At 43.2% G+C, this 19037-nt stretch overlaps 1 protein-coding gene across 3 annotated transcripts; it reads right to left on the reverse strand.

Annotated features, from left to right (window-relative positions):
- Nucleotides 1–1489: 1489 nt before the first annotated feature.
- EI24 (EI24 autophagy associated transmembrane protein) lies at nt 1490–13356 on the reverse strand. 3 transcript variants are annotated; one of them, XM_087828748.1, is made up of 11 exons: nt 13340–13356; nt 10863–10975; nt 8043–8188; nt 7391–7451; nt 6460–6526; nt 5825–5949; nt 5393–5512; nt 4926–5037; nt 4136–4247; nt 3673–3747; nt 1490–2488 (listed from the first exon to the last, which is right to left on the reverse strand). In XM_087828748.1, exons 2-11 carry the CDS (start codon nt 10902–10904, stop codon nt 2326–2328), a joined length of 1023 nt encoding a protein of 340 aa, XP_087684874.1. In that variant the 5' UTR covers nt 10905–10975; nt 13340–13356; the 3' UTR covers nt 1490–2325. The 3 variants fall into 3 exon arrangements, with proteins under 3 accessions (XP_087684874.1, XP_087684873.1, XP_087684875.1); XM_087828747.1 differs by lacking the exon at nt 13340–13356 and adding an exon at nt 12488–12891; XM_087828749.1 differs by lacking the exons at nt 4136–4247; nt 13340–13356 and adding an exon at nt 12488–12889 and having other exon boundaries at nt 2357–2488.
- Nucleotides 13357–19037: the final 5681 nt, after the last annotated feature.

Below are 19037 nucleotides of genomic sequence, written 5' to 3' on the forward strand. Positions count from 1 at the left end.
TCCTAGGTCCATGCTCAACCGCTGAGCCACGCCCAGTCCAGCCAGAGAACAGTCTTTATTATAGTTATCATAAACCAAGAGATTCAGCGTATCAGTTAATCCTTCCTCCTGACTTATTGGACCAAAAGTTCTTAGTTGTTTCAGAAAATCTCTACCATCCCATCTGTTGTTTAAACTAAGGCTATTTTTAGCTTGCGGAGCTTTTCCTCTCCTGAAGTATCTACTGACCTCTTTTATATCATCAATCAAAAGAAACATCTCACCTGGAGCACACGAAAGTGATATCTGTTTTCTTCTTGAAGATGTTCTCCCCGGAACCCACCTTTCCAAGTGCGCTGCAAAGCTACCAGGATTTCTTCTCAATGCACTGATTCCACTGTTTCACATTGTTTGGTTGGATGTTTTGTTTTTATTAATCTGCTTCTTGTATTTATTTTTCACTTTGATGGGTTTTTCAAGTAACTTCTTCAGAAAATCTGAATGGAAAGCAAACAGTGCCTTCATTTTGTTCTTAGTCGCTAGCATACCTAGGTTTAGATTTATATGAACAAAGTTGGGGCCATGCTATCCCATACACACAGGAGAGTCCTCATTTCCAATCACTTAAAACTTTAAGCATTTTCAAAACCAAGACATAGTGCTGGATAAAATCACATGCCTTCATCCACTCAACCTCCCTAACCTTTCTAAACTAAAACTAATTTAGTTGGTACACATACAAATTTCAGGCAGCAAAGATGTGGCCACTTAAATAACTAAGCTAATTTTAAAAACTTAACTAATCTTAAGGTAATCAGTGATCAGTTACAAGCTGATGAAATCCTGAGGTCTTCAAACCACCCCCACAGCAACCTGGCAGTTCTCTGCAGTACTACTGACAAATGACCAGAGGTGTCCAGAGAAGTAATGGAAGTAAATCTTATTTTAAATTCTCTTTTATAATTTTTTTGCAAAAGCTGGAAAACGATGCTTACTTCCAAGATGCCCACTATTTTAAAACCTGCAGTTTGAACTTCGCTTTCATCTCCCAGTAGTGATTTTTAAACCCTTATTTTGTCTTGAACATAGTAATGGTTTTTGTTAGCCAAATGTCTAATCTCTTCTCTAATGAGAATGTTCAATACACTGAAACCTAGAAGAATCTCTCCATTCATGAATACACAGGAGATGTACATATAGACTTTAAAATAATTCAACAATCCTAAATTCTCTCCAAGATGTTAACATGATCATCATAATTACATAATCCAAACTTCCTCAGGGAACATTTTCCAAGATTAATCTCTCAAAAAACTATAACCAACTTTATCCAAGACAAAGTCTTGGGTTCCGTAAATGTTTGAGGTGATGATTTGTAAATTCAACCATTACACACCTTGTGGGAAACCAGCTCACGTTTAATTGTGACATTTTAAAATTGTACAAGTGTTTTGACATCTGTCCCCTCCCCCATACTTAGTTTATTTAAAATGACAGAAAAACACCAATCACAGGTTTAATGGGTTTAATAAGTTTACCCCTTCAGTTCCTATTTGCAGCACCCAATATTCCTTTGAAACACCAGACAGACCCGACAGTGGCCGACAGTAAATTTCAGACCTGCAGAGTTTAAAAGTTCAGGTTCTCTGAGCATTCTGTGTTGCAGTGGCACTTATCCAAAACTGGTACCTCCCTATAGTTGGGGAACTTGAAATGTACCAAAGAAAAAAGCTTTTTTTCCCCTTTAAGGGGAAGAAAAATCAATCCTTAAAACCCAGCAGATCTGGCTGTGAGGTCTTTCCTCCTGTCCCATCTCTTCAGGCTTATTTTTTGCAGTGGAGCAAGAGAGACCAAAATCTAACCTGAGTTACAAGAAACAAGACAGTGATGGCTATAAAGGGAGTGGCCAGGAGCAACTGAGATACTCCTTTACCTCCCACATCCAATATATGTGCTTCACAGAAAAACAACAAAAATAACAGGTCCACAAAATACAAAAGCGAGAATTACAAAATCCATTCATCCAAGGGTGGTGGAAGGCAGGAAGGGGAGGTGGGAGGGTAAATGGCACGGGAAGAAAAAGTATTCAAATCAGTCCAGGCACGGGGGCTGGCAAATGCTAGAAAAGAGCTGCAGAAAAACCTGTGGTCCTTTCAGACTCACAGGTGTTAAAAATCCACATACTGGTGTCAGTGCACCAGAGACAAAAATCCCAATTCCTCAGGAGGAAATATGCAGAGGGTCCTTGGCAGAGGGGGTCCTGCCTTCCCTGGTGGGGGAGGTGAACAAGGAAACACTGCAGGGGCCCCCTCCAATTCCACTCATTCCCCCTGTATGGCAGGGGACTCAGTGGCCTGCAGCAGCCTTCATTTTGGCAGGAGACGAATGCGGCGAAGGGAACTTCTCTGCAGAGGTTGAGCTACTCAGGGCAGACTGCAGGTAGACCGTCTTGTGGAAGAGTCTGTTGCTTAAGAAAACCACCAAGGAGAAGAGGCGCAACTGGAAAAGGCTAAAAGGAAAGAGACCCAACTTGTTAGATCCCCAGTTGATCAGAATTATTACTGGACAACTGAAATTTGACATTAAATTTTAAATGACATGAAAAATAAGACAAGTGAAATTTGATCAAGGTAGTACAGATATTAGGCACATGGGTTAAACAGGCAGCAACTGGAGGATGCCCTGGGTCCTGTCACTGTCATAAGTACAGTGAAAACACCAGCATTTGAAATATCAAAGCTTAATAGAAATAAAGTTTTATTCCAGATTAACTCTGATTCAAGAAGCACTTTTCTATAGCTGACTTCAGGGCAGAAACTTCAAGCTATGTCTGAAGACATCATATGCCGTATGTGTTTCACTTTCAAGAGAGTTTCAAGACAAAGTCAATTATGGCTACTAAGACTCACTCACACTGAGCACTGCTGGACAGCAAGGGTATGCAAAAACCCAAAACAGATCTAACATTCCTAATTGTGTATCCTCACTGACTTACCCAAACTTGAGCAAAGACTGAGCTTTTCTTTGAAGTGATAATTTTTGGAGTGCTAGTATTACTGCTAAGGATTCACTTTAAAATACTTTATTTACTATCGTTATTAATAAACTCCTACAGCCAGATCACATGGCCCCAATACTTTTTTAAAAAGTTGGCCATTCTTACAAAAAATGGGTTTAGCCCCGCCAGACGTGGCTCAGGGGTTGAGCATCGACCTAGGATCCAGGAGGTTGTGTTTCGATTCCTAGTCAGGGCACATGCCCGGGTTGCAGGCTTGAACCCCAGCAGGGGGCGTGCAGGAGGAAGCTGATCAATGACTCTCATCATTGATGTTCCTATATCTCTCTCTCTCCCTTTCCCTTCCTCTCTCTGAAATCAATAAAGATATATTTAAAAAAAAAAAAAAGGGTTAATTACAGGTGTTTACAAGCACCTTAGTCAGTAGATTGTTACATTTTAAAAATATGTATAATAGCATCAATTTTTAAAACATATTCGTGTACAGATATACGCATGGGGAAAATTTGAGGATATATCCCAGAAGTGTTTTTCTCCCATTAAACTGTACATTAATGTTCTCCTGCAATCCAAGAGGTTATTGTAAAAACATCTCCTTCACATAACTGTGGTATTACGGCCCTGATCCTTCGCATGGAAAACCTCACACCCTTTGGCCGGCGCTGGCTGACACCTACTAGGCTCTGCCAGGGGTCTTCGCCTCGTTGGCGCTGATAATGAATAACGGAAAGAGGATGGAGAAGAGGCAGCCACTGTAAGGAGAGAAGAAAGAGTAATGAGCCACCTTCACAGCATCCTCTGGAAAGGACACAAGAGGCCCAGGTTCCTCTGCCTCAGTGCTAATGTTACGGCTTGATAAACCCTTAATAAACCACACACATCTTTCCAAAAAAAAGGATTTTTCTAAGCACTGGCTATGCTTAACACTGCTCCAGGGGGCAGCACAGAGGGAATAGGATCCTGCAGACTAGATATTAATATGACAAATGCCTACGACTATCTGTCAAGGAGAAGAACCCTGTGGACATCCTAACAGTCAACAGGAATGCAGAACGCCTAGCACAGAACCAGGCATCCAAAAGACGCTCCCTACACTGAATATCTGTACTAGTCCCTTTCCGGTCCCTCCAGCCAAGTCACCTGATAATATATGAGGACTGCATTGCTGTGAGGAAAGCCAAAGGTAAACCGAATCCAAAGTAGTAAGGCCAGTTCCTCTCTATGTTTGACAACCGCTGGTGCATTTCAATTCCTAAAACAAGGAGCCAATGCAATTAAAATTCGTATTTCCTTTTACTAAAATGACTAAGTATGGTAGACAAATTATTTGAGGTTTGAGTTTTGGATATAAGTCTGCCATTTAGAACACAGCTAAAGCATACAATTCAGAATGGTCCAAATCTGATATAAAACTTCTATGGCAAAGTTTTTATACTTCAATCATCCCAATTTCAAAGCTGGCAGGCTAAGTGAATTATGAATTACAACACCAACATCTTTGTCAGGATTAGTCTTAAGCAAAGCAAGATATCAAATAAAAAGGCAGCCATCGCCTAGAAATTAACCTCTTTCAACCATACATGCCCAGACAAATATGCCAAGGGCTTCTAAAATAGCCAAAATAATCTGAATGCAGTGACGTCAAGTTAATTTCTCTAATTCAGAATAACTCCTGCTCATTTATGCCGACTTATGGCTCAGTCAGAGCTACATCACATTAAGCACCATAGAGGTAATACCACACTGCTGTACCCCCCAGCATCAAAGTTAAGGGTTAAGCCAAATGTAAGTGCCCTTTTGCCAAAGATGCTCCTTCCTTCCAAAGATGGTTTGCCGAGAGCCTAAGCATTAAACAGTTTTAAGAAGTCTGCTTAACAAAAGCATTTCCAAACTGGGCTTCCACGTTTTGAGTTTCTTTAAATGAACGTACCTTTATTGAACCAACGATATTCAAAGCAGTATAGTGAGTAGAGAAGGGACATATGCAGGAGACTAACCAGCTGACCAACAAGGTGGATTGGAAAGAGACTCACAAACATCCCCTGCAGAAAAAACATGGAAAACCTTAATTCCAAGGTTTCAGGGACTAACACTATTCACCTGCCACTCTGAGCCATCACTCTCTGCCTAGATAGCCGCACAGTTGCTTCTCAAGTTTCTGAAGAACAGGAGTGGAGAATGCCCAGGGTAGCAGGAAAGAGCAAGTAAATTCATGTTTCTTATCATTCTGTGATTTTTAAATTCCCTAGTTGTTTCTGTAAAAAAGTTATTTAAAAATCATTACCTCCCATAAGCATATCTGCCCCAGTATAAGTGCAATACCCTGTCTTTGTAAACTTCCCCCTAGTGAACCTTTTCTTTTGGAATCTGTCCATATGCCCAGAAGGCCTGTCTCACCTGGATGAGGAAAAGAGCCTGAAGCAGAAGGTTGAAGAGCATGTCAGCAATGATTTTGCTAACACTGGGGAATGGGTGAGGCTTCCTCCCTGATACCTCGAATGCCAGGTCAGCTATATCCTGTAACAGAGAAAGTAGCTCACCAAAACAGGAATGAAATGGCCTCAATATCTATCCCCAAAGCTAAGGCCGCTGATCTGCCCTTGGACCTGACTGGTGAGAAAACTCCCTGGACACCTGGCAATGAGACGCTTTGGTGGCCTGAGACAATAATTCCATTTTACAAGAGCACAAACATCACCCACTGGCTGCTTGGCCAAGATAGGCTGTGAAATTGCTCCCTACATGGCCACTAACTTCGCAGGCTAAAAATCTGCCACCTGTCAACCCCTCATGCTATAGGACCCGGTCTCCATTCTACCCTGGACCTACTTGAAACCAAATGGCATTCACAACTTTGCTAAGCACAAACAGGGGGAGCACCCAAAGAGCACTGAAAATTGATGTGAGGAAGAATTCCAGCCACGACCAAACATCTCCATGTAGAGACGGATCACCTAAGAAAGGGGAGAGGAGTTATTAGTTTAACTGGAGAAATGGAAAACCAGAAAACCAAATATGGAAAGCCTAATCTGTGACTATTCCTCCCCACCCCGACCCCACACACATCTTTGTTTCTTGCCAGCGCATCACTATGCCTATTTCAGATAGTCTTATTCTTTGCAGACACCAAATTCTGGCCACAACTCCAGTTCAGAATAGCCATAGATATGTGCTACTTACCTGGTGGTGCCTGAGATGTCACAGTGATTAACAGTACACAGTATGTGGGAAACCACCTGAGTTTAAATCCCAGCTCTGCCATTTACTAACAATTTAACCTTGATAACGAACTTCCATTTCCTCACCCATGAAATGCTATCTATAATACCCACTCCAAGGGTGGTTGAGAGGTGTGAGTTAAGAACATCCCAAGCCCCTGATACACAGGAAGTGTTCAACAGACTGAGGAAGACAGCAAAGCCTCCTACCTCCATCCCAGGTAGACAGCACCGTTATGTACTTACCAATAATTTGGGCAGTTACTGACTGAAGTACAGGAATAAACACCCGATAAAACAAGAGGAGACTGAACTAAAGGAAAGAAGCATAAGGTAAACATTAACACCCTTTTTTAAAACAAGAGTTCCAAGTTACAGTGTAATTATTTTCCAGAGAGTTGACTTTTATAAATTAGAAGGCCCGAAGGGGCACCAAAATTGAATCCATTTCTATTCCCAATACCCAACTAAGAGGTACAAACCTGACATTGCCTAAAAAACAGTAAAACCTTTGGGGGCAGAGAAGGACATTTCAAATAGTATTCAGGACAAAATACAGGCACAGACTAAGTACACAGTAATACTTTACTAATTAAAGCTAACACCTGAAAACATCTCTGAAATGTTTAAATTAAGAAAACTTACATTATGTTGAATTCCAAATCAAAGGAAATATTTAACTACCTGTTCTTCAAAGTACTCAAATTTCACCTAAGCCTGGGTTGCTTCTCCGTTAATTATAGGCAATCTCTTCTGGTGTGGGTTTCAACAGATATCAATTCTAATAGATTGCTATGACCAGATGAGGGGAGAGCCTTGCCCTTGTCCATCTGTATTTTCCCTCTGGTTTCCCATAGATGCTCTTAGCCAAAATGTCCAGATAATGTCAAAAGAAATTATTAACCAACAGCAACATTAAGACTTGTGAATAAGTAATTTTTCAAGAAAAATTAAAATGCTAGCCCTTTACTTCAGGGATAGCCCTTTATTTGCATACAAGTGTTCTGACTGGAAATAAAATCACTGCAGTTGCACAGAATCCTGAGTTAGGGTCTTAAGCATGTATCAGCTGGTCAAAACTACTTGTCTCAGTTTAAAGAAAACAGTTGAGAACCATTAACAGCAACAATCTAAAGATGCTTATAAGGTGCCTGGAATTTAAGGAAAAAGAACTTACCCAGAATACTCCGCCATTCCAAGCACAGCACTGGAAAATTCTACTAACAATACGTGGCTCACTGGAAAAGACCACATGTATTTGGCTTAGAAGGCACATAAGCTATTTGCATACTGTCATTACATTTTGTCTCCATCTTATATCTTTCATTGGTATTATTTTCCCCTAGATTTAGCATCCATTGACAATTGAGAACTACTGTTCTGCCAATGTCCTAATGTCAGTCAATAAGAAAAGACTAAAAATATAAGTAGAGAAGCAGCTTTTCTCAAAACAAAAAATTATTTTCTAAAATCCAAGATGTGGGAAGATTAAAAGAGGATGTCTAAGGTCCTATCAATAAATTAATCCATACAGGCTCTTCTAGAAGTATCCATCAATCCAAATAAATTTTTGTGGTTCTCTTTCCCCATTCTGAATTTAAAAAAAAAGCAAAGCACACCATGACATTTGAGCAAGGATTACTGCTAGGCCCTAGTTTAATTAATTCAATGTAGTAGAATGGAAAAGAATGACATCACATTTGGGGGGAGAGAGTACAAAAAATAATGGGGTACTACTAAAACTTCAAGCCACTACATAGGGTCTCAATTGTATACTAAGATCAGTCATTTCCTAAAGTGCCTTCCAGACACCGGCCTCCACTCCTCACCTCTCTTGCTTCCTCTCTATGCTCTGGGCCCTCCTCTGCGCCAGGACGCTACTTGCCCTTCTTCGACGCTGCTCCTCTCTCTTTTGCTGAATTCGAGCATCAAGCTTTGAGATGGTACAGATTCCCCAGATGGAGTCCTTGATTCCCTAGAGACAAGAGGATTATTTTTAAAGAGGGAAAATTATGGATCAGAAAATACTTTCCAAAGTTATATACAATAAAGTGAAATCACAGTGGAAACCATTGTATTTAATTTTGCTACATGGCTTAAGGGAACCTTGATTTTTAATTTATTTTGAAATAATTCCCAATTTGTAGAAGAGCTGCAAGAATGGAAAACTTTGTAATACCTTTTCCTCCACATTCACCAGATTAATATTTTGCCATATTGATTACACACACATTTTCCAAATCACTTGAGAGTAGGTTGCTACATCATGTCCCTTTACTTTTAATTCTTCAGTGTATATTTTCTAAATAATAAACAATGATATTCTTTTATATAACCAAAAGAGAGTTATCAATTCAAGAAATTTAATATTGAAACACTTTAATCTCACAGCCCATATTCCAATTTTTCCATTTGTCCCAGTAATGCCCGCTACAGTATTTTTACCTATCAAGTATCAGAATTCAGTTCAGAATCATATATTGTATTTAGTTTGTCATGTCTTTTTAGTCTCCTTTACTCAGGAAGAGGTCCTTAGCCTATCTTTCTTTTTGACGTACACAGGCCAGTTGTTTGTTGTACTTCCTCAACTTAGATTTGTTTCCTTTGTGATTAGATCCAGGTTACACATTTTTGGCAGGAATATCACCTAAGTATACACGCCCAGGTATTGCATCCAGAGGCACATGATGTCTGTCTGTCCTTGCTAGTGACGTTCATTTTACAAACTCAGTCAAGGTGTTGTCTAGCTTCTCCCCTGTATGGCTGCAAGTTTTCCCCCTTGCAACTAATAAGGAATCTGTGGGCAGGCACTTCTGGGACCATCGAAATATCCTGCTCAAGTTTCCTCCCCTAGATTTAGAAGCCATTGGCAATTCTTGCCCAAATTAATCTTGAGTAACATGGTTGCAAAATAGTGGCTCTCTGATCCTTCCACACTTATCAATACCATAAAGCCAAGTTACTGCCCTCCCCTCCACTATCTTCCAATATCAATCAAATGCCCATAGTGTGATCGATATCCTGTACTAAACTAGCATTACAAGATAAATTAAGCACTGGTCTCTGGAAAGGACCAGGGTTACACCGAGGTTGGAGAAAGACACAAAGAAATAATTACTATAAAAAAATGCCAATAAGACAGAAACAACACGGTAGTGTAGCTGAAGGAGAATGTCCTTAAAGAGTGTATGATGCAGGAGAGGGTGTTAATTCTACAAAGACAGTGACAGAGGCACTTGCCAACCATATTGGAAGAGCTCCAATGGCAGAAAGGTTATTGCTTGCTACAAACACCAGAAGAGCCTATCACCTAGTTCAAAGAACTGCATTCACGCATCTACCTACCCATATACCAAGCATCTTCAATGAGCTAGACACTGGCCACATGGAAATGCTCAAGAAACATAACAGGAAATGTAAACAACAACAAAAAGTGTAGTTTAATTAAGTGCCACAACACTTTTATGTCCAAAGCAGAGTGGTAGCACCGGGGTATTTGACTTCATGAAGCAGCAGCACAAAAAGGCAATGTGGAAGCAATGGCAAACCTATAGCACTTTCACCTATTATTAGCTAAAACAAATTTTGGAGATACTTGCCAGGATACAGAGACAAGGACAAGTTTATGAACTACCGAGTGATAGGACCATAAATTGGCACAGTGTGCACCTGATCTTTTACCTATGAGTAATTTTTAGTCTTATTTTGCTTTTAACTTCTAAATCTTCCACAAATAGTTTAAATATACAAGAGAGTTGAGTTCAAATGGCTGAGGGCCTAGTACATGCTAGAATGTTGACAGGATCCCCACCTGAGACACTTACAGTCTCGTGGGGCAGACAAACATGTAAAGGGCACAATGTAGAACTGATCCAGGGTTGAAATTTTATCACACAAGAATGGCATGACAAGGAGGTAAAGGTATTAAAAGTAGATCACATTGCATTAAGTCTCTTTGGCCCTTCTAAGATACTGCTTCAATTTTTCCCTTTAACTCAAAGATAATAAACATTCCCACTGAGAAATCACCTCCCACCCCCCATCAGAACTGGCCTCTCTCCTGCTACTAAGAATATAGCTAGAGGGGCTACAGCTAGGGCATTAGACCTCAGACATCCACTGTAACAGGATTTTATGCTACTGGAAATTTGGATGACTAGGTCCTAAACAGATCTTTATGGGACATTTTCCTAGAGCATCATCATCCGCGCCTTGTAGAAAGGGGGGCTACTCTAATGTAAATCCAAATGAAGTAGTTTAGGTAACAGTGATATAACCAATGTTCACTGCTTAGTTTTGACCAATGTATCACGGTTACAGAAGATGTTAACATTAGCAGAACCTAGTGAAGGAAACAGGGGAACTCTGTACTATCTTGCAACTTTTCCATAAGTCTCAAATTAATCCAAAATAAAGTTTTTTTTAAAAAGACTCTGACCAGGATTCTCAAACTAGAGACACCTTGGTAGAGAAAGGTCTACCAAGCTTCTGCAAGATGCAGGATGATACCTCTCTCTTGAGTACAGCAGGTTAGAATGAGAACCTGTATGTGAAGGACACAACAAATATGATACAAATTCCAATCACCTATAGGATTTCTTAGTCGGTTCCTATAGCAAAAGGGTTAAGAGATGGCTTGATGTACTCACCCTGGCAAGGTCCTGGAGAAAGGTTTTGACACTGTCAGCCATCTCTTCACCACCCAAACTACCAACTACACAGAGGATACAGAAGTATCCCAAATTCTTTCATCATGAAGAACCTGGAAACAGATAGAGCATAATGGAGGGGAAAATATTTATCTAAAGATAAGTAACTTCACGTACATTTCTTCATGATGCCATTTTCCACATACTTGCATCTCTAATAGGAGTGCAATAGATTCTAGCACTTAGATACTAGGACAGTGAACTAAATAAGGTTATCCCTGTAACTACTGAAATCTGCAATCAACAAATTATTTTTTAATCACTTACCACCCTTTCACTTTTACAGGGGCAAACCGGTCTGGGACCGGTAGTCTCCTCTCTGGGCCTTGATGTCCTTAACTGCCCCCCACACACATTCCAATATCCTGTTAAGCTATATTTATGCTCAATGTATAACCTCAAATGCTAGAATGAAACTACAAGAGTAAGATGAAAGTTCTAACAAAAATTACTAAATATGCACTTCATACAAAAGGCCCTCCAGCACACCATTAAGTTTAGGCATGATGTGAAATTTCCCACCAAGACCTCCAACTAGGCCTCCATATGCTTTCCAATTTTAAATATACACACATAAAAGTGCAATTTTAATAAGCATGCAAAACAGTGGATTTTAAATTAGGCCATAAAAAGCTCACAGGTATAAATATTCCTTAACTCACTATAGCTTTTCCCATTTTATTTCTCAGGTAAAAATAAATCTAGCTTCAAAAATTAAGAACTTGGAAGTTCATATGTATAAATATTCTTAAAATCTATGTTCCCATTTAATGTCGTGAAGGTGAATAGGAAACCCATTTTCAAAAATTCTAAGAACTTGGGATTCTAGAGTTCTCAAACCTGGCTAAACCACTCTAGGGCATTCTCAATTTAAGAGATAGATCATAACGACAGAATTTCACAGGCTGCTTGTATAAACCTCAAACTTCAAAACATAAGCACACTTTCCCTGGCCTACAACCACCTCACCGAACTGTACCTTATTGATCCAACTGGACTAATGCCACCGAGAACTGAAAGAGCAGGGACTATAATAGCAGGGAGAGGGTAACTTGCACAACACCATATGAACCACCTGCTCCTGAGGTCAAATCCTACACAGATGCACTCCCTTCAGGTAGAGAGGTTTCTAGGGTAAGAAACTTCTATTAATACTCCCACTTAAAAACAAAAAAACCATCTCAGAGTGAAAAATAACTGTGCCAGGTGAATGGTAAAATGCTCAATGATGACACACAAGAAAGACACTGGTTTGTAAAGACTATCATGAATTCACTCTTAACCAGCTATGTCCTAACCTTTAAATTAAGAGTATTAAAATCTTCATTTTTTCCGAGTATAAAGTGCAATAACATGAAAATAAAAACGTCTCTATAAACAGAATCTCACTACAGAATAAGCTAGTGTGGGAGTTTAAGGAACCCAATTACTTAGTCTGCATTCCTCACAGCGCTCAGAGAGCCTGAAACAGGTCAGTCCTAGGCCAGTAGAACAGCTTTGTTATCTGAACCATGGCCATTAACACCTGGCGTCTGCATGTACCAAGTGGCAGGTTACCTACTGACCAAAGGCGGCCTCTGAAGGACAAGTCACTTCAATTTTACGCGGAGATCCTAGCAGCCTTCCTGCAGGAATATCTGGTGAATCACCGGTTTGACAAAAAGCTGAGGCGTGGAGAAAAGTAACTTGCCACACTGAGGCCAAACAGCGCAGGGGAAACCCTCCGACTAAACTGGAAGGAAAGAAGATGCATCTGGTTCACATCATTTTACAGATGGGGAAACTGAGTCTCCACAAATAAAAGGCTTAACCCACGATTACAGCAAAGTGAAGGGCTACAGCAAACTTGAAAACCCCGATCGCCTACCCTCAGTCGGACTTTTTACGCCAGAGAATTGTTGTTTACCCCGAGCACTGCACGGACAAAACGTCTCCCAATCCTGGAAACACACCTGGCCACCAAATGCCTCTCAGTCACGGGAACTCGGGAGGCAGCCACTGAGGCACCAAACCCAAGTCGGGAAAGCGGGAGGCGGTCGGAGCCGCTCCGGGCGCAGGAAAGGCGAGCATCCTCCCTCCCCGGGCCGCTGGGCCGCTCCAGGGCCGCTCCAGGGCCGCCCGGACGCGGCGCCCGGGAGGTGCCGGGCAATGCCCGCTGGAAACCACGCTCTCCCTCCGCGACCACAGCCGGGCGCCAGGCGCGGAGCCGCTGCCGTCCCCCGTCGGTCACGCGCAGGTAAGGACGCCGCGCCCGGGCGTTCTCCTTCCAGCCGGGGTCCCTCCCCGAGTCCCGCCCGCAACCGCACGGCCCCGAGCTCGGGCCCCGCGGCCCCTCCCCGCCCTCGCCACACGCTCCTTCCGCCCAGGGCCCCGCCGCGCGCTAGGGGCCGGGCTCCGCCGAGCCTGCACCTACCTACCCGGCAGCTCCGCCGCCCGGCTCCGGCCCGGCCCCTCGCCCCCCGCGGGCCGCTCGGACCCTCCGCGCCCAGCCGGCAGCCGCCCGGGCGCTCCCAGGGCCGAGGCCGCTGCGCCCGCACTGGGCATGCCCGGGCCGCACGGGGCGGTGGGAAGTCGGCGGGCGCCCGGCCCAGCTGCCCAGGGCAGAAGGGGCGGGGCCGCTGCGGCGGAGGGGGCGGGGCCAAGCTGCGCCCGCACTGGGCATGCGCGGGCCGCTCGGAGCCGCTGCGAAGCCGGGTGGGGGCTGCAGACGGCGGCCCGGGGCGGAGCCGGGGCGGGGGCCACGTGGGGCGACGGAGCCTGGGAAACCCACTGGGCCCCCCGCGCCTCCTCGCGCCGCATCTGGGGCGCCCTGGCTTCCCTGAGCGCTTCCCTAACCCCCGCCTTCCAGATCCGTGGTCCTGCTCTGTGCCCTCCCCCGCTTGCTTCTGCAGGGTTGCATGTCCTTATGAAGCCTTATGAAGCCTCAGGGCAGCGGAGCAATAAAACACAGAAGTCACCTTAGTTTACTTGGTTGGAGATTTTCTGTAACCAAAGGGTATGAAGCACGGATGGGCTTAAGTCAAGGTTCAAGTGATTAAGAATAGGACAAGCCGCCCTGCCTTTCGGCTGCATTGGGTGTGTACTCTGCCACCACAGTGATGGTGGAGATAAACACAGAAAAAAGTAAATAGAAACAAGACTTTTCTTCTGTATCCCCACCAGTCCCCTTAGTCCACCCTAGGGACGGCATTTCTTGGCATCAAACCATCAAGCCCTACTTGTAGCCTTTCCCTATTGCCAACCTTTTCCATAAACCTCCCTCCAGATTTTTTCCCTTAACTTCTTATTTTCCTTCCCCTTTAGCTGTGCCTAGAACTGCTAGTGCTAGGGCCACCTACAGAATCAGATTTTTACAACTAGAAGGTATTTAGTGTAACATTCTGTTGGGGGGAACCTGAAGCCCAGACGTCAGTGGCAGAACGAACACCCAGGCCTCCTGACTCTGCCAGTTCAGTGGTCTGAGCGGTTGACCTTGACGCGCTGGCCCGACTTCCAGTCCCATTCCAGAATAAGCTGGCCCCCTACCTAGAGCCTCCTGAAACCTTCCCTGCTCTCTAAGGAAGGGGAAGTTAGAAAGTTGAAACTAGCAAGATGGGAGAAGTGAATGGAGTATTTAGAATAGAAGCAGCCCTGAAGTAAAAGGCCAGCCAGGCATTTGTATACGTAAACTCCTGTACGGAGGGAAGGGTGGGGGGATCTTCTTTCTTATTTGTATCCACTGTGGGAAATAATCTCATTTTCACTAAGAACAGGTCTAGGAATATCTACTCCATCTCTTTTCTCATAAATATATTTCTTTACTCCACCACTAAAGTCATTACAAAGACAAGACAGTCCTAAACTTGCCTTTTGTCCCATATGAGTAAATGTCTTCAACTGTTTATTGTACGGAACTATGTAGAAAAGATCTTTATTTCTTTTGGAATTTTATTTTTATTAAAATGAGCAATCCATTTGCTGAGACTTAGATATCTTGTTATAAAGACATTTAAGTGGTTTAATGATAAACTGATTGTTGTAATTGTTACAATAGTAGCAATTGCTCCAAACTCCTTTCTCAAAAGTGTGATTTTAAAAAGAATTTAGTAGATATGAGTCCACTCCAACATGTTTGATGGAAGGAAATCTTTTCTTTTAAATACACTTTACTTTGTGCATTATTTTGTCCACTCTTATTTAGTGTCTTTTTTCTTCCTTTTAAATTATGCAATCAAAGCAGCACTCAGCACACAACTTGACACAGAGTGTGTGTGAGAACAGATCAGTGACAGGAGCCCAGGCTCCAACCTCAGGTCCACTGAGCTGCAACCCTGCTGGGCCAGAGAGGACTGAGGACCACCAGGAGGGCTGCTGAGATGGGGCAAATAGATTCTTGATATCGTTTAGACACTCAATTTTGAATTTCTCTTGTTTATTTTCTATCACTTTCCTGTGGAAGGCAGAGAACAAGCTGCCGGGGTACAGCATCAGAGGATCCTGGGGCAAGATTGTGCCCTTGCCATTGACTCAGTGCAGGTAGCCACAAGTCATGTTGGCCATGCTAATGGCATGAGCAGAGCAGTACAGAAACCTGTAGCCATTCTGGCTGATGGCGTGGTAGAGCTATGTGATACCCTGATGAGTCCGGTCTTCACCCAGCTGGGGAAGAATCTGTCCTGCTAGTCTGAGCTGTTTTGGGCTGTCCCGCAGTCACCGGGTCCTGCAGGTACCCGCCAGCACCCCGACCTGCAGGCACCTGGTGCCCCAATCCGGTGCCCCAACAAATATGGCCCATTCAAGTGAGATGTCCTTCTTTTGATGACCCCCTGCCTTAGCCAGCCTTACTGGGTATCCCCTGTATCGTATCTGTCTGTACAATGGATACCTAGTACCTTTGTCACCTCAAATAGAGAACTCTCATTGTACAATTCTGTCTCCAGTAGTCAACCTAGTGACCTGTTTCCCTGACTTTCACGTTCCCAAAAGCACTGGTCCTTTAAGAAACCTAGGAGAGGACGCAGCAGCCACCCCTTGCAGGGAAGGGAAGGGAGGGGGTCCCCGTTAAGTTAAGTTATCCCTGAGGCTCTCATAGAAGTTGGTTTCAGGGTTGTGGTCTCCACTGATTGATATGCTAGGGGAGGAAAGGCCACCCTGGGGGCAAGGTCTCACCCTACAATTGTCCTTTGTTGGGCACCCAGGGCTTTCCATCCTAGTGACCTTCTGTACCTGGCCCATTGTCCGTGCTCTGCTCATGTCTGTCTAACTGCCTATCACATGTTAATAGAAATAACTTACAAACATGGGCAAGGCAGCTGCTCCCAGTGGTGGAGCGGCCAGGAAGAATCCATACCTCTTCCCAGAGAAGGTCTCTTTTTTATAGGGGGTTAATAATAAAAGCATATGGTAGGTCATCACACAGACCCCCCAGAAAGAATGAGGCCTTCTTAAATGAACGGATTAACATCAGGCAGTTATCCCACTCTGCACATGCATTAACTTCCTTCCTGGGGACATGGCAGCATTCTGGGTTTCTGGGTAGCGGGACAAGCCTGAGACTACAGAGTTAAGAGTCCACCATTTCCCAGATGCCTTTGCTGCTGGAGTCATATTGCATCTCAGTGAGCTCCCCTTTGGGAAGGTTTTGTTCTCAGTGCTCAGACTGAGTATGGGAGTAGCGGGTTTTGGTCCTCAGTATTTACCTCATAAGGATTATGTACATAAAGTGCTTAAAACGGTGACTGGAACCTATTAAGTACGCAGCAAACGTAAGCTTTTATTACTATCCCTATGTAATGTTTGAAAGTCAGATTTCTTTAGATGTGATTACCAGAGGTATAGTTGAAAAATAAAATAAATTTATGATGAAATCTTTAATAAAGTGTTTACTCTCTCCATCTAACTAAGTTTTGCGTTGCACTGCAAAAAGCCCACAACTAGAAGTGCTTCTCCTTGTTTTAACGGAAACAAAAAAGTTAAAAGGATAATTTTCAACAAAGGTAAAACAGGACTCTCATACAGACTTAAAAAACCCAAATTTTTAATTAATTATTAATGAGGGGACCAGTAAGATGTTATAATCAGTTTTACTCCAAATTTATATGGAGTAAAGAAATATAAAATGAATTTACAAATGAATGGTAATCTTTTTCCAAGGTTCAGGGAAGAGGGAAGACATTGTATTTCCACTTGACAGAATTAATTTGCATGTCTATAGGCAAGAATGTTTTGTATTTCTATTTGTTACTATTTATAAGTAGCTCAAGAGCAATGAAGTAGGTCAGAACGTACCACCCCAAAATACACAGCTTTGGCTTATTGATTATTTTGAGTTGAATGCAGTTCTACTTAAAATCAGGTCACAAAATTTATCATGAGAAAGGTGCTTTCCCTGAACAGGGAAGAACATTTTCATCATTGGGAACTATCACAAGAGGTAACCACAAAGAACATGGGGAAGGTGTGCTGAGCTGGGGGTGTTAACAGTGAATAACACCGGATGTTAGACCTCGGTCCTTAAGTTTGGCTAAGAAAGAATTCAGAGCCAAGAACTCAAATATAAGTGAAAGTTTATTTAGAAAGTCACAGAGGTAGAAGAAGTGAGCCACCTGGGGAAAAAGAAAAAGTACACGGCACCCAGAGAGCATGTACTTTTTTTCCCCCATTGATTTTTAGAGTGGAAGGGAGAGAGGGGGGAGAGAGGGAGAGAGTAAGACATAGATTAGTTGTCTCCCACATTCACCCCTGGGGGGTTGGGGATCAAACCTGCAACCCAGGTATGTGCCCTTGCCTGGGAATCAAACCCGCAACTCTTCGTTCGTGGGCAGACATTCTAACCACTGAGCCACACAGGCCAGGGCCAAAAACTGTATTTTAAGAAGAAAAAAATATTTTTATTTGGGAATTGTGAATGATTTAAAAAATTTTTCTTTACTTTTGAATTTTACATCAAAATACATGTCTTTATATTTGAGAGAAAGCAAACTTTGTTGTTGTTTTTTTAAAAAAAAAGTGATGTGGCTTAGACTCCTCAACCTGGGAGGAACACCATAAGGAGAAAAGCAGTTTCTCAGACAAGATATCCAAATGAGGAGACAGCAGAGCCTGTTTTGCATTTTGCAATTTTTCTAGCTAGACAAAGACCCCCGATGTATTAGTCTATTTACATATTAACAGGATCTCCACAATGTGGTGCCTATTGGACTCCACACTAAGCAAAACAATGGACTTGAACTAGTGCCAGGCGCCTCCCTCCCGGTTTAGGGAATAGAGAACTTGAGAGGAGGCAGCAAGATTTGGTCCCAGGTCCAGCCTGGAGACATCAGGATAAACAAGATTTGTCCTCCAGCGTTCCCTGGGCTGAAACATCCCTCCCTGTCCTTTTTTGCCCTGGGGCAATATTGGTCTGCTTTTTCTCCTTTGGTGGATAGACCCGGCCTGTTGGAATGCAGCAGCTCTTCTTAGTAACCATGGGAACCTTATTGGCATGGCAACCTGGCAGCTTCAGTGACAAGCAGCAGTGGGGGGAAGGATGGAAGTGGAGGGAGGCAGCTCTGTAGAGAGGGGAGAAGGGAGCAGCCTTCCTTCCCGCCGAGGAGAGGAGGAAAGATGTCCTGCTCTCTGGATGGTCCAGAGAAGCCCCTGATGAGTTCAGACCTCACTCCATAATCCATCACATCTCTGAATACCAGGGCATCTGGGGGACAGCAGAAAATAGAGAAGTTTCCAGGACATCGAGGGGAGTGGGAGTCAGTCCTCAGGGGTTTATGCAGATGATGTCCCTGCTTGGCCTGCAGGTCTCACAAAGAACCAAAAATTAACCTAAAAGATAGCTCTCGGAGCCAAAGCATGTCAAGAGCAGCCTCCCCACATGACTCTGGGTCTATCTCCTGTTAAGAGAAGGAGACAGCAAGAAACCTATCCTGCTCCTGTTCACCCAGAGCACGTGCTGATCGGTGCTGGTAGATCACTAGGTAGCCACCAGGAGAAGAACAGCTTTCCTTTTTTGGCCACTGAAGGTCTAAATGCATCCCCCACCCTGGGGACCATTTTTCTTTTCTTATTAAAATTGTTGGCTCTCCTTTCCTGAAATAGTCAGTTCTTTTCTTTACAGGAAAAAAAAAAAAATTGTCACATTTA

The sequence above is a fragment of the Miniopterus natalensis genome, chromosome 20 (assembly GCF_054644295.1).
Source record: "Miniopterus natalensis isolate mMinNat1 chromosome 20, mMinNat1.hap1, whole genome shotgun sequence".
Classification (NCBI taxonomy): Eukaryota; Metazoa; Chordata; class Mammalia; order Chiroptera; family Miniopteridae; genus Miniopterus; species Miniopterus natalensis.